General features: G+C 35.4%; 1 protein-coding gene across 3 annotated transcripts in view; it reads left to right on the top strand.

Annotated features, from left to right (window-relative positions):
• The window catches only part of GSPT1 (G1 to S phase transition 1), a 33,387-nt gene that overhangs the window by 15,395 nt on the left and 4,940 nt on the right, over positions 1-13,052 (top strand). For all 3 annotated transcript variants that reach the window (XM_069569981.1, XM_069569978.1, XM_069569980.1), the window contains exons 6-14: positions 725-802; positions 2,583-2,763; positions 3,530-3,684; positions 3,788-3,928; positions 5,179-5,272; positions 6,114-6,194; positions 10,324-10,497; positions 11,272-11,361; positions 11,468-11,636. In XM_069569981.1, the coding sequence (XP_069426082.1) occupies positions 725-802; positions 2,583-2,763; positions 3,530-3,684; positions 3,788-3,928; positions 5,179-5,272; positions 6,114-6,194; positions 10,324-10,497; positions 11,272-11,361; positions 11,468-11,636 (1,163 nt within the window). The remainder of the gene's footprint in view (positions 1-724; positions 803-2,582; positions 2,764-3,529; positions 3,685-3,787; positions 3,929-5,178; positions 5,273-6,113; positions 6,195-10,323; positions 10,498-11,271; positions 11,362-11,467; positions 11,637-13,052) is intronic.

The raw sequence follows: 13,052 nt of genomic DNA, 5'->3' as shown, positions 1-13,052 counted from the left end.
AAAACAGCAGTGGAATTGTTAGACAATTTTATTCAGGCTACCTTAATGTTAACATACTAAATAACCACTGTATAATCATCCCAACTAGCAAGTTATCACTGGTACAAACTAACTAACTAAACTATAGATCTCATTTGAATTTCACCAGTTTTTCAACCAGCATCATTTTTTCTGTTCTAGAATTCCACCTTACTCTTGGTTGTTATGTCTCTTTAGTCTCCTCCAACGTGTGACATTTCCTCAGTCTTGTCTTTCGTGACCTTCATAATTTGAAGAGTGCTGTTTGGTTATTTTATCTGATGTTCTTCAATTTGGGTTTGACGATGTTAATAATTAGATTGAGGGTATGCATTTTGGAAGAGAATATCTCAGAAGGTATGTTGTGCTCGTATGAGAGCACAGATGATCACAATATTCAGTACGTTTTATCTATTACTGGTGATAATAGCCATGATTACTTGGTTAAGGTGTCCCCTGCCAGAATTTAGCACTGTAAAGTTATTTTTTTCCCATTATCTTGGGGGAGGTAATCTGAGACTGTAAATGTCTTTTCCACTGAAATTTTCCATGATTTCAGCATCTACCCCAGTGGCACTTATACTTTAAAGTAGCTTTTTTATGGAGTTCAAATTCCCTTTGAGTGCTTTAAAGATTTCCTAACTTCACAACTGAGCAATTCATGAGTAATTAAATGTTTGTTTCTCTTTTCTTTGAACATTTTCAGGTATTTGACTGGAATGGTTGACAAAAGGACACTTGAGAAATATGAAAGAGAAGCTAAAGAAAAAAACAGAGAAACTTGGTAAACTTTTATGACACTATAAGTTACTTTTCAGGAAACTACTTATTTAATGCTTTTGTAGTCTACTAACAAATTCATGAGAGGAGGCTTGTGGGATAAATTATAAAGCATCTATTTAATTGAGACATTGCCTGGCTACAAAATTTCATTCACAGAATTTATAATAATCAGGAACAGATGTTACAGTGGGATTTGGGGAGAAAGCAGATAACATAATAGTACTTAAGGGTATGATCATTATGTGAGTAAACAGTTGAAAGATAAAAGAATATATGGAATAATATATTGACAGTAGTTGCCTTTGCATGGAGAGAGGGTCAGCTCTTTTCTTCTTTCTAACCTTATTTTTTCTTAAGTTAACAAGCTTTATCTCAATAGGACATTGGTGGTATTTTATTTTTTTTAATTGTATTTCTGTGTTAAGGGGAAAAGTTCCTAATCAATATTATACTAAAAAATGGATTCAGTTCAGTTCAGTCGCTCAGTTGTGTCCGACTTTTTGCGACCCCATGAATTGCAGCACGCCAGGCCTCCCACCAACTACAGAGTTCACTCAACTCATGTCCATCAAGTTGGTGATGCCATCCAGCCATCTCATCCTTTGTCGTCCCCTTCTCCTCCTGCCTCCAATCCCTCCCAGCATCAGAGCCTTTTCCAATGAGTCAACTCTTCACATGAGGTGGCCAAAGTACTGGAGTTTCAGCCTTAGCATCATTCCTTCCAAAGAAATCCCAGGGCTGATCTCCTTCAGAATGGACTGGTTGGATCTCCTTGCAGTCCAAGGGACTCTCAAGAGTCTTCTCTAGTAACACAGTTCAAAAGCATCAATTCTTTGGCGCTCAGCTTTCTTCAAAGTCCAGCTCTCACATCCATACATGACTACTGGAAAAACCATAGCTTTGACTAGACAGGCCTAAGTTGGCAAAGTAATGTCTCTGCTTTTTAATATGCTGTCTAGGTTGGTCATAACTTTCCTTCCAAGGAGTAAGCATCTTTTAATTTCATGGCTGCAATCACCATCTGCAGTGATTTTGGAGCCCCCCCAAATAAAGTCTGACAGTGTTTCCACTGTTTCCCCATCTATTTGCCATGAAGTGATGGGACCAGATGCCATGATCTTCGTTTTCTGAATGTTGAGCTTTAAGCCAACTTTTTCACTCTCCTCTTTCACTTTCATCAAGAGGCTTTTTAGTTCCTCTTCACTTTCTGGTGTGTCATCTGCATATCTGAGGTTATTGATATTTCTTACTTACTTTGAAATACAGGTGATGTGATGAAGTTATCTAAATTAACACTGTTATGGATGGTTTGAATTTATATATTTAATTTTTATATGGCAAAGAAATATCCAGATAATTTTTAGCAAGTAACCATTGTTCCCAAATGGTGGGTTAGTAGACTTCACTTGTAGAAGTTACCCTTAAACAGCCTTATTTGTATTATACTTTGTGCTAGATGATTTTTAAAATGAAAATAAAGGAACTCATTACTTAACTCATAGTGATATTGGCATTGGTACTAAATAGTCTTTCTGTGTATGTTGTCATCTTGTTATTATACATAATATTTGCTTACAGAATGTATAATTGACGCTGGATATATATAAAAGCTCTTGAGTGTTTGAATCAGAAGAATGTAAGTTTTAGTCATTTAACTTTTATTTCTATTTAAATGTATGTTGAACATAAAATTCTTCTACCATTAATTACACATTTAATGGCAGAAGAATATTTTTAAAACTCATGTTCTTACCAGTATTGTTATTTTAAAATTATTTCAGGTACTTATCTTGGGCCTTAGACACAAATCAGGAAGAAAGAGACAAGGGTAAAACAGTAGAAGTGGGTCGTGCCTATTTTGAAACGGAAAAGAAGCATTTTACAATTCTAGATGCCCCTGGCCACAAGAGTTTTGTCCCAAATATGATTGGTGGTGCTTCTCAAGCTGATTTGGCTGTACTGGTAAGGAAAGATGTTTCCAGTTCATCCCTGTATTTGTTCGCAGCCCTACTTGAAATGTAAACACTTGGATTTACCTTCTAAAAGCTAGAATTTAGATTACAGTGAACTGTAAAATATACAAAGTTACAGTTTTCACTTTGTTTCACTAATCTGCCCAAGAAATCTTCATAATTTGATTTACTTATGAAAATGTTTCTGCTTTTCTTTACCATTGCTATTATCTCTGTGTGAGAAATTGGTGTCCACTGACTGCTAAACCTAATCCATTTTGTACTCAATCCTGTGAGTACAAAATTGAGTAAGAAATTATCTGTTTAAGATCTTCAGTCATTTTGCAGCTTGGGGGTAGTTATTGTACCAGCACTAAATCACATATATGTTTGAAATGTAAAATATAAAGGCGTACTAGATTTTGGAGAATTGGGAATGAGAAGAAGCATATACCGAAATTTTAAAGTATTTAGACATTGTGACATTCAAAAGTATATATATATACTCAGACGATAAAACAATCTACCTGCAATGCAGGGTCAGGAAGATGCCCTGGAGAAGGCAGCCCACTCCAACGTTTTTGCCTACAGAATCCCGTGGACAGAGGAGCCTTGTCAGGCTATGGGGTCACAAAGAGTTGGACACACTGAATGACTAACTCACTCACTTCTATTTTCTTGCAAGATGCTTCTGATAAAACCGAAAAGAAAAATGTTGTATTGCTAGAAGAGTGTACTTGAATGTGTAAGAATAAGCTGTTCATTTCTTGGAACAGGTGATCTCTGCCAGGAAAGGAGAGTTTGAAACTGGATTTGAGAAAGGAGGACAGACGAGAGAGCATGCCATGCTGGCAAAGACGGCAGGCGTAAAGCATTTGATTGTGCTCATTAATAAGATGGACGACCCAACAGTAAACTGGAGCAATGAGAGGCAAGCTTGGACATCTTACTGTTTGTCCATACTCTGTTTAATGTTGAAACTAGAGAGTTCAGTTGCTTTACATTATAATTGAGTTATTTATAAATATTAATAGATACGAAGAATGTAAAGAGAAACTGGTGCCGTTTTTGAAAAAAGTTGGCTTTAATCCCAAAAAGGACATTCACTTCATGCCATGCTCAGGACTGACGGGAGCAAATCTTAAGGAGCAATCAGATTTCTGTCCTTGGTACATGTAAGTAATCTTCTTAAAAGTTTGTGTCTTATTAAGTAAATTTTTTTTAAATTTTTTGGCCACACAGCATGTGGGATCTCATTTCCCTGACTAGGGATCGAATCCGTGCCCCTGGATCTCTAGGGAAGGCCCAGTGTGTTTGTGTGTGTTAGTTGCTCAGTTGTGTCTGACTCTTTACGACCCCGTGGACCAGGTTCCTCTGTCCATGGGATTCTCCAGGCAAGAATACTGTAACCTTTCCCCTCTCCAGGGGATTTTCCTCAACCAAGGACCAAACCAGGGTCTCCTGCATTGCAGGCAGATTCTTCATGGGTTGAGCTACCTGGGAAGCCCAATAATTTAAGAAAATATTGAGTGTAACCTTGGCTTTAAAAATGCCATGACCTTTGTCTTTTAACTGGGTTTTCCTTTTTGTTATTGAGTTGTTAGGGTACTTTATGCACTGGGTACAATTCTCTTATCAGAGACATGATTTGGAAGCATTTTCTCCCATTCTGTGGGCTATCTTTTTACTTTCTTCATAGTGTCCTTTGAAATACAAAAAGGTTTTAATTTTGATGAAGTCTTGTTTATTTTTTCCCTTAATTGTGCTTTTGGTGTCATGCCTAGGGAATTGTTGCACAATCCAGTCATAAAGAGTTAGACCCGTTATTTTCATTTAAGCCTATTGAAGCTCTTAGGTGTGTGTTTCATTTTTGGACTAATTTTTTATAAGGTAAAGTCTTGAATACTTCAGCTTTATGAGTATTTAAATTGGGAAATGGGAGTCTTTGACTTTTATCCCCCTGTCCCCCAAGAATATTTTGCCTTTTTGGGTCCCTTGAATTTCCATATGAACATTGGGATCAGCTGGTCAAATTTCTGCAAAAAGGCAGTGGGACTTTAATAAGAACTGCACTGAATTTGTACATCAGTTTGGGGGGAATATTGCGATCTTGTCAATATTATACCTCCCAATTCACATACTGTAGTTTTAAAGGGGAAATTATACAATCTTGATTTCAGAGCTGGAAAAAGTCCATGAAAAATTAAGTTATATAGAGTGGCTTCAATTTATTACAACATGTGGGTTATCTGCCATTAAATATTTTTATAAGTTTATAGGGAAACTTTTTCATTATATTGATCTACTTTGTTATTTTTTTAGAAAATGTTTCTGAGGAATAAGTGAGATTAACTTAAGTTAGAGCCATGTAATTTCTTAAAATTTTAACATTTATGTTGACTCTTTAATTTTATTATATTCTCAGTGGATTACCATTTATTCCATATCTGGATAATTTGCCAAACTTCAATAGATCAGTTGATGGACCAATCAGGCTGCCAATTGTGGATAAGTACAAGGTACCCAAAATGTTCAAGAAATTGGGTTTTATGGGAGGTGACAAATTATTTTGTCTTCTGTTTTAAACTATGAAATAACTTTAATAATTAACAACATAACACAGGTATCTTTTTAATAAAGATTATGTTATTCAGTGATATAGATAGATCATAATTTAAATCAGTTTAGTTTATTTTGTTTTTCTATGAGCCAGTGATCATTTTTTGGTGAGAGATTCTTATAAGTAAAACTTCTGAAAGAGTTTGTACATTAAAGTTGATAGATACTGACAAATAGCCTTCCAAAATACAGTGCTAATTTACATGACCACCAGCAGTATATGAACTTGTTTACCATAGCCTAAACAACACTGGATGTAGTCTTTAAAAATTAAGCTTTAAATAAAGAAAAAAATAATAAGCTTCACTATTTTTAACTATGTTTTTAGCTTCATTTTAAGTACTGCACTATCAATATGTAGTATTTTGCTTTTTTTCAAATACATTACTTCATTAGCTTCATGCTAAATTTCTTGAAATTTAGTTTTTAAATAGGTAATGTCTCAGACAGTTTTGAGAGAAGCTCAATTTGAACAAGAAATTTAGATCTTCAACGTAAAATTCTGTCTCCTGCAGTGTGTTTCTTTTTAAATCCTAGGCATACTTATTTATTAGTATTATATATATAGATGTGCTTTTGACACAGTATTTGTTGCCTGTGTCTAAGATTAATCCTAAGCATTCTACCACTTGAGCTAAAGATTTTCTTTTCTGAATAAGCCTTGTAAGATTTCACTTTGGGTTGTTGAACCCCTGTATATTAGTAACAGAAGTCTGACATTTGGCTTTTTATTTTAAACAGGATATGGGCACTGTGGTCCTGGGAAAGCTGGAATCAGGATCTATTTGTAAAGGCCAGCAGCTTGTGATGATGCCAAACAAGGTAAGAATTCATAATGCTCTTGTTCATTTAAATTTTCTCTTGAAAATATTAGTAAGGAATCAGAACTTTTCAATCTTAGGGATTTCATTAAAAGAAACCACTTTTTAAATCCAACATTGGTGGTGGTGGTGGTGTAGTCGCTAAGTTGTGTCCGACTTTTGCAACCTCATGAACTGTAGCCCGCCAGGCTCCTCTATCCATGGGATTCTCCAGGCAAGAATACTGGAGTGGGTTGCCATTTCCTTCTCCAGGGGATCTTCCCAACCCAGAGATTGAACCCAGGTCTTCTGAACTGCAGGCAGATTGTTTACCAACTGAGCTGTATGGAGCTAGTTAATGTCAAGTGCAAAATTTAATCAAGAATATGTGGCGTCATTTATTGACAAATGGAGAAGGGACAGTATTAGCACCATGTCCGAGTTAAAAGGTACGTCATCATGAGAGCTTCAGTTAGTTACTTTATAGGAAGTAAATAGAGATCTGAAGTGGTTAAATGATTTGCTTCTGTTAACATTCTAGATTAGTAAGTGAGCCAGGGATGAAAACTCAGGTTTAACATTAATATAATCAGCTTTCTTTTATTTTTTGTACATAGTAGTTATGTTGGATACTATAAAATGTGTCCAAGCTATGCTCCTAATTTATTTGGGGAGAAAGGGATTTTTTAAAAATCATAAATGGGTCTTTTCTTGACTCTTAATACCTTATTGTAGTTTCTTCATTATAGGAGAGGGTTTCATTAAATAACATGAAAAAATCTCAATAAACTATATTCTTTTGTGTTATTTTTGACTGGTCAGTTGCTGGTAATTGCAGATGACCTGTTACTAAGAAACTGTTACCTGTCTCCAGAGGACTTCTCTAACAATCCAAAGATGTTCTTTATGTAGGAAAAGGCCTGAATGATCAGAAACTCCAAATAGACATTTTGTTAGATTTAACTGAGAATTTCTTTACCACCCTTATTCCAGGCAAAGAATATTACAAAAGATAATTGTTAATGTACTGTTGAGTTTTAATTGAAACCTTACAAATTATACTTTGGGGTTTCTTGATGCCTTATGCATTGGAGATCAGAGTATCCTATCATAGTCTCTTTTCTCTAAGAGGTAATTATGCAGTGATAAACGAGTGAAAATAATGGTCAGTTTGAATCCTTGTTGTATTTTGTCTGTTGAGCAATCACAGAAGTCAAGTTTGTTTGTGGAGATGGAAGCAAGGGGCTGGGGGAAGAATGGGGAGTAGATTCTTAATGGGCACAGAACTTCCTTTTGGGGTGATCATGTTTCGGAACCAGATACTGATAATGGTTGTATACCATTGTGAATGTCGATGCCACTGAATTGTACGATGTAAAACAGTTTAAAAAGGTAAATATGAGTATTTTATCACAATAGAAAAGTACTTACTATGGGCAAGTGAACTTAGTGCTGGGCTGTAGCTAAAGGTGAAGGGACTTAATATATTAGTTCTCTTTAGAAACTATCACTTTACACTAATTACTAAACAGGTCAGTGTAGCATATCTTACAGGTGTTAATCAGTCCTTAAGAACTCAGTTTACTTCAGTCCCTGAGTTTCAGTGGAACAGAATTATGTTTTAAAAGATGTTAGACTATGCTGTGCTGTGCTTAATTGCTCAGTCATGTCCGACTCTTTGCGATCCCATTGACTGTAGTCCACCAGGCTCCTCTGTCCATGGGGATTCGCCAAGCAAGAAGACTGGAGTGGGTTGCTATGCCCTCATCCAGGGCATCTTCCCAACCCAGGGATTGATTGAACCCAGTTCTCCTGCATTGCAGGTGGATTCTTTACTGTCTGAGCAACCAGGGAAGCCCAGATGTAAGACTATTTTACATTAAAAAACTATAGGTAGGGAACCTACAGAATGGGGGTAAGAAATTGTATATCATGAATCTGATAAAGGGGGTTACTATCCATAATATATCAAGAACTCCTACAACTCAACAACAAAAATAAAGAACCTGACTAAAAAATTAGCAAAGAACTTAAAGCAGGCATTTCTCCAAAGAAGATGAACAAGTGGCCAGCAAACACATGAAAAGAAGCTCAACATCACTAATCATTTCAGTCACCGAGTCGTGTCCGACTCTTTGCAACCCCATGAATCGCAGCACGCCAGGCCTCCCTGTCCATCCATCACCAACTCCTGGAGTTCACTCAGACTCATGTCCATCGAGTCCGTGGTGCCATCCAGCCATCTCATCCTCTGTCGTCCCCTTCTCCCCCTGCCCCCAATCCCTCCCAGCATCAGAGTCTTTTCCAATGAGTCAACTCTTCGCATGAGGTGGCCAAAGTACTGGAGTTTCAGCTTTAGCATCATTCCTTCCAAAGAAATCCCAGGGCTGATCTCCTTCAGAATGGACTGGTTGGATCTCCTTGCAGTCCAAGGGACTCTCAAGAGTCTTCTCCAACACCACAGTTCAAAAGCATCAATTCTTCGGCGCTCATTAGGGAAATGCAAATCAAAGTTACAGTGAGATAATACCTCACAGCCATCTGGATGGCTATTTAAAAAAAAGAAAAACCCAGAAAATAACAAATGGTGGTGAAGGATATAGAGATTTGGAACCCTTTCTGGATTGTTGGTAGGAATGTAAAATTGTGCAGCTGCTATGGAAAACTTAACAGCATTTCTTCAGAAACAAAAATAAAAATAGAATAATCATGATCCAGCAATTCCACATCTGAGTACACACCCTTAAAAGCCAAAAGCAGATCTTGGAGAACCAATGTTCATAGCAGCCAACACATGGAAGCAGAAGCAAACAAATATGGTGTATACATAAAACGGCATATCACTCAGCGAGAAAGGAAGGATATTCTAATATAGGCTACAACATGGACGAACCTGGAGGGCATTATTACTAAGTAAGATAAGCCAGCCAGCCATAGACACATAAATCATGTATGACTCTCCACTTTTGTGAAGTACTTTTGAGCAGATAAAATCTTTACTACCTCTCAGAAAGTAATTAAAAAATTAATCTTAATTTTTCATAAGTATGGATTATAGATTTGACTTGCTCTATTTTGTTATAAAAGTCTTCATTTAGGGAAAGGAATTGTTACACTGTATTATTTGGGCAAAAAGTAGTAAACATACTTGTTTGGTTATATATGATGGAACTGCTACTTTCTACCTCTTTATTCCATTACTCTAAAGAATTTGCTAGCAAATATGGCTGTACTACCAGTTTCTGGAATGAATTTCAAGACAGCTATCAGTAAGGTATAAGCTACCTTTGGGGAAAGCAAGCCATTATTTGTGTATGTGTATGGGGGAGAAACTACTGGAGTTTAGCAAATGACAGTTTATAGAATTCTGGTATGGAATATAGTGATTCTGGATTTTCTCCTATTTATCTGTCATCCAATGAGAAAGTTCATTTTGTCTTAAAGGTTGTTTTATTGTTTTGTTTTCTGGCATGTGTTTTAAAAATATAAATTATCTCCAAGGGAGGAAATGGGAGTAAAATAAGGACTACTTTGTGGGTATTGCTTTTAACATTTTCCCCCATATATATGCTTTAAAAAAAAATTATTGTAGTAAAAGACAAATTTTACCACTATTGACATTTTGTACGTTCATGGTATTGTGCAGCCATCAGCACGTCTAGTTCCAAAACATTTTCATCACCCTAGAAGGAAACCCTCTACCTATTAACAGTCAGTATGCTTTTAAAGCTTAGTTGTTCAAATAACCTTAGAAAAATACATTCTTCAGATGTTTGGGGATTGATAGATAATAGAAGCTATGTCTCTTAACTCCTGACTAAGAATAATAAAAGTTATATCTATAAAATTAAAATGGTATATGTTTTAATTTTTAAAAAGTAAAAAAGGCAGGTATTGTTTGGAAATTATTAGGATGTGATATATTTAAAAGATGACAGATAAATCTTAATTGGCAGCTTTAATTCTAAGATATGATTTTCAGTAAGTTTGTGTTATACAAATGTTATAAAGTTTTAAACTCACAAGAATTACTTTGGCTACTCAACAACCACAGAAAAATGTGACTTGCAAGTCTTCAGCAAACAGATCATTTTCCATTCTATAATGTAGTGAATGTATCAAAAGTTTTCCAATCTTGGTTTCTTTTTAAGCACAATGTGGAAGTTCTTGGAATCCTTTCCGATGATGTGGAAACCGATTCTGTAGCCCCAGGTGAAAACCTCAAAATCAGACTGAAAGGAATTGAAGAGGAGGAGATTCTTCCAGGGTTCATACTTTGTGATCCGAATAATCTTTGTCATTCTGGTCGTACATTTGATGCCCAGGTAAACCAGATATTGTAGTTATCATGATGACCTTTACTATCACAATGAGACTAGGATTTAAATACCCTTTGTCCTGATTATTGGTGATATGCCATTGTGTGCAGTACATCTCATACCCATAAGGTCTTTGATGGTACAAGTCCTGGGTAGAAAGTATGCATTTTTACTTTTTATTTTCTGTTGATAATATGTATTGATACTTAATATTTTGCCCAAAGTGTTTTTCACTTTAAGTAGAGCATAGTTGCCTTGGAAGTCATGGTTTGTCTGCTCATTCAGAGCAAGCAAATTTCCAAATAGGAAAACACAATTAATTTCTCCATGCTATTAGCAACCTGACTTCCCCAGGAGGACAGAGTAAGTAATTGGTACAACTCACAGAATTTTTGAGTTGTTATATGATGATTAATCAAGTTAGATTTTTATGTCAGATACAAGGTTGTTAACTTTGGAGCTTGGATACTAGGAAATGGATAAAACTAAATTCATATCAGGAGGGAAAATTCTAGCATGTGAGCAGCAGTGAATGCCTTGGTGGGAGAGTATAGAGGAAAGGCTTCCCAGAGAAGAAAGTATGCCTATGTTTTTAAAGTTTGGGTACTTGCCAAGAAGATCTGTAGGATAAAGATATCAAAAATTCATGCTTTGAGGTAACCCAATCTCACCTATCACTTCTAACACAAAAATAAGTTGGTGGCCTACTGAAATTGTGAGTTACACATTCAATTCTTTTTTTACCTAGGGATAAAGATGATAATTTTTTTTGTTTGACAGATAGTGATTATAGAGCACAAGTCCATCATCTGCCCAGGTTATAATGCGGTGCTGCATATTCATACCTGTATTGAAGAAGTCGAAATAACAGTGAGTTTTAAGATAATTGGGGTTTTTAAGACCATTATTCACACTTCTGGTCTTGAAGATTCTTTTATTAGGCATTATTCTAATCTCATCCTTTTTTCTTGGATAGGCCTTAATCTGCTTGGTAGACAAGAAATCAGGAGAAAAAAGTAAGACTCGACCCCGTTTTGTGAAACAGGATCAAGTGTGCATTGCCCGCTTGAGGACAGCAGGAACCATCTGCCTTGAGACCTTTAAAGACTTCCCTCAGATGGGTCGCTTTACTTTAAGAGATGAGGGTAAGCCTTTAAATTGATGTCCAGAGGTCTAAGGTGCTTAGCTTTGGTAGTTTTCATCTTGAGTACAGTGCACATTAGAAGTTCATAGGAAACTTAGATACCTGTTTATATGTCATATGTTTTATGAGTTGAATGAATTAAACAGACTTGAACATACACTTTAGTAGTAATGCTCTAGATGAAGAACCTTAATCTTGATGTTTTGCAGGCAGTAGGTTTTGAGAGTCCTTTTATTTATTGCTAAATAAGACATTTCTATGATAAAATCCTCTGTAATATGTGTGATAAAAACTCATCTGGAAGAGTTTTTATCCAATAGAGCAAATTTTTGCTAATAAGCAAACCTTTGAGGTAAACATCTTATTTTTTAGAAAAAATCACTTTAAAATCCAATATAATAAACTTTAACTGCACTGAAACGGGGGGAGATAAAGGAGTACATAGACTGATAGCCTTAATGCCTAATATTTTCAAGGTTTAGTATTTATTCATTATATTTTTTATATTTTTATAAATAAAATATTTAAAATAAAAATACTTTGTTATATTTTTAATATTTATTTCAAGGTTTAATGTTCATGTTCTTTTGTGTGTGTGTCCACTTCTGCCTACGTGAATTGGAATAGCTGTAATTTTCCTGTTTCAAACAGCTATGAAACTTTGGTATCATAGAAACAAAATGGCTTTGTGTTTAATAGAACATTTCTCTTATAGATTATTAATTTAGGTTACTATTTTAAGACTATGGAAGACTTTAAATAAAAGGTTTATGGTTCACTTAAAATACAGAATAGTCAGTTCACATATTAGTTCCAATTCAATTCAGCAAAATCTTTACTGTATATCCGCTGAATGTCAGGAGTTGTGCCAAGCACTGGGAATATGATGGATGTGGTCCCTGAGCTTTATTTCAGAGCAAACTATAAAGATGGTATACATTTAAAATCATTATCTTAAAAGTCTTCTTGATGATAGTGAAACTGGCTATTGGGGCTTTCCTATTAATATAACAAAATGAGAATTTTATTTATCAATTAGAAATTAATGTAGCAAGAATTTTTAACTTCAGAATTTTTTTTTCCCCTAAAGAATAGCTTGGCTTTTAGGTTTTTCACAAGACCAAATGGATTTTGTATTTCTAATAGGGTCTGAGAGCCCTTTTTAACAGCTTTTATTGAGATAATTTAAATACCGTGAAATTGACCTGTTTGGAGTATATAGTTCAGTGAATTAGTATGTTCAGTTGTATAGTCATCACTACATCCTGATTTTATAACATTTATAACATCTGAAAAAGGAACCCAAGTACCTGTTTACAAAGTTACCACCGATTATCCTATCTGTCTACCTCTGGCCGTTGTAGGCAACCATATGTCTACTTTTTCTCTGCCTGCCTTTTTTGGACGTGACTTATAA

The sequence above is a fragment of the Ovis canadensis genome, chromosome 24 (genome assembly GCF_042477335.2).
Source record: "Ovis canadensis isolate MfBH-ARS-UI-01 breed Bighorn chromosome 24, ARS-UI_OviCan_v2, whole genome shotgun sequence".
NCBI classification, from domain to species: domain Eukaryota; kingdom Metazoa; phylum Chordata; class Mammalia; order Artiodactyla; family Bovidae; genus Ovis; species Ovis canadensis.
Note: the sequence above shows the minus strand (reverse complement) of the source record. Positions and strands in the feature narration are given on the sequence as shown.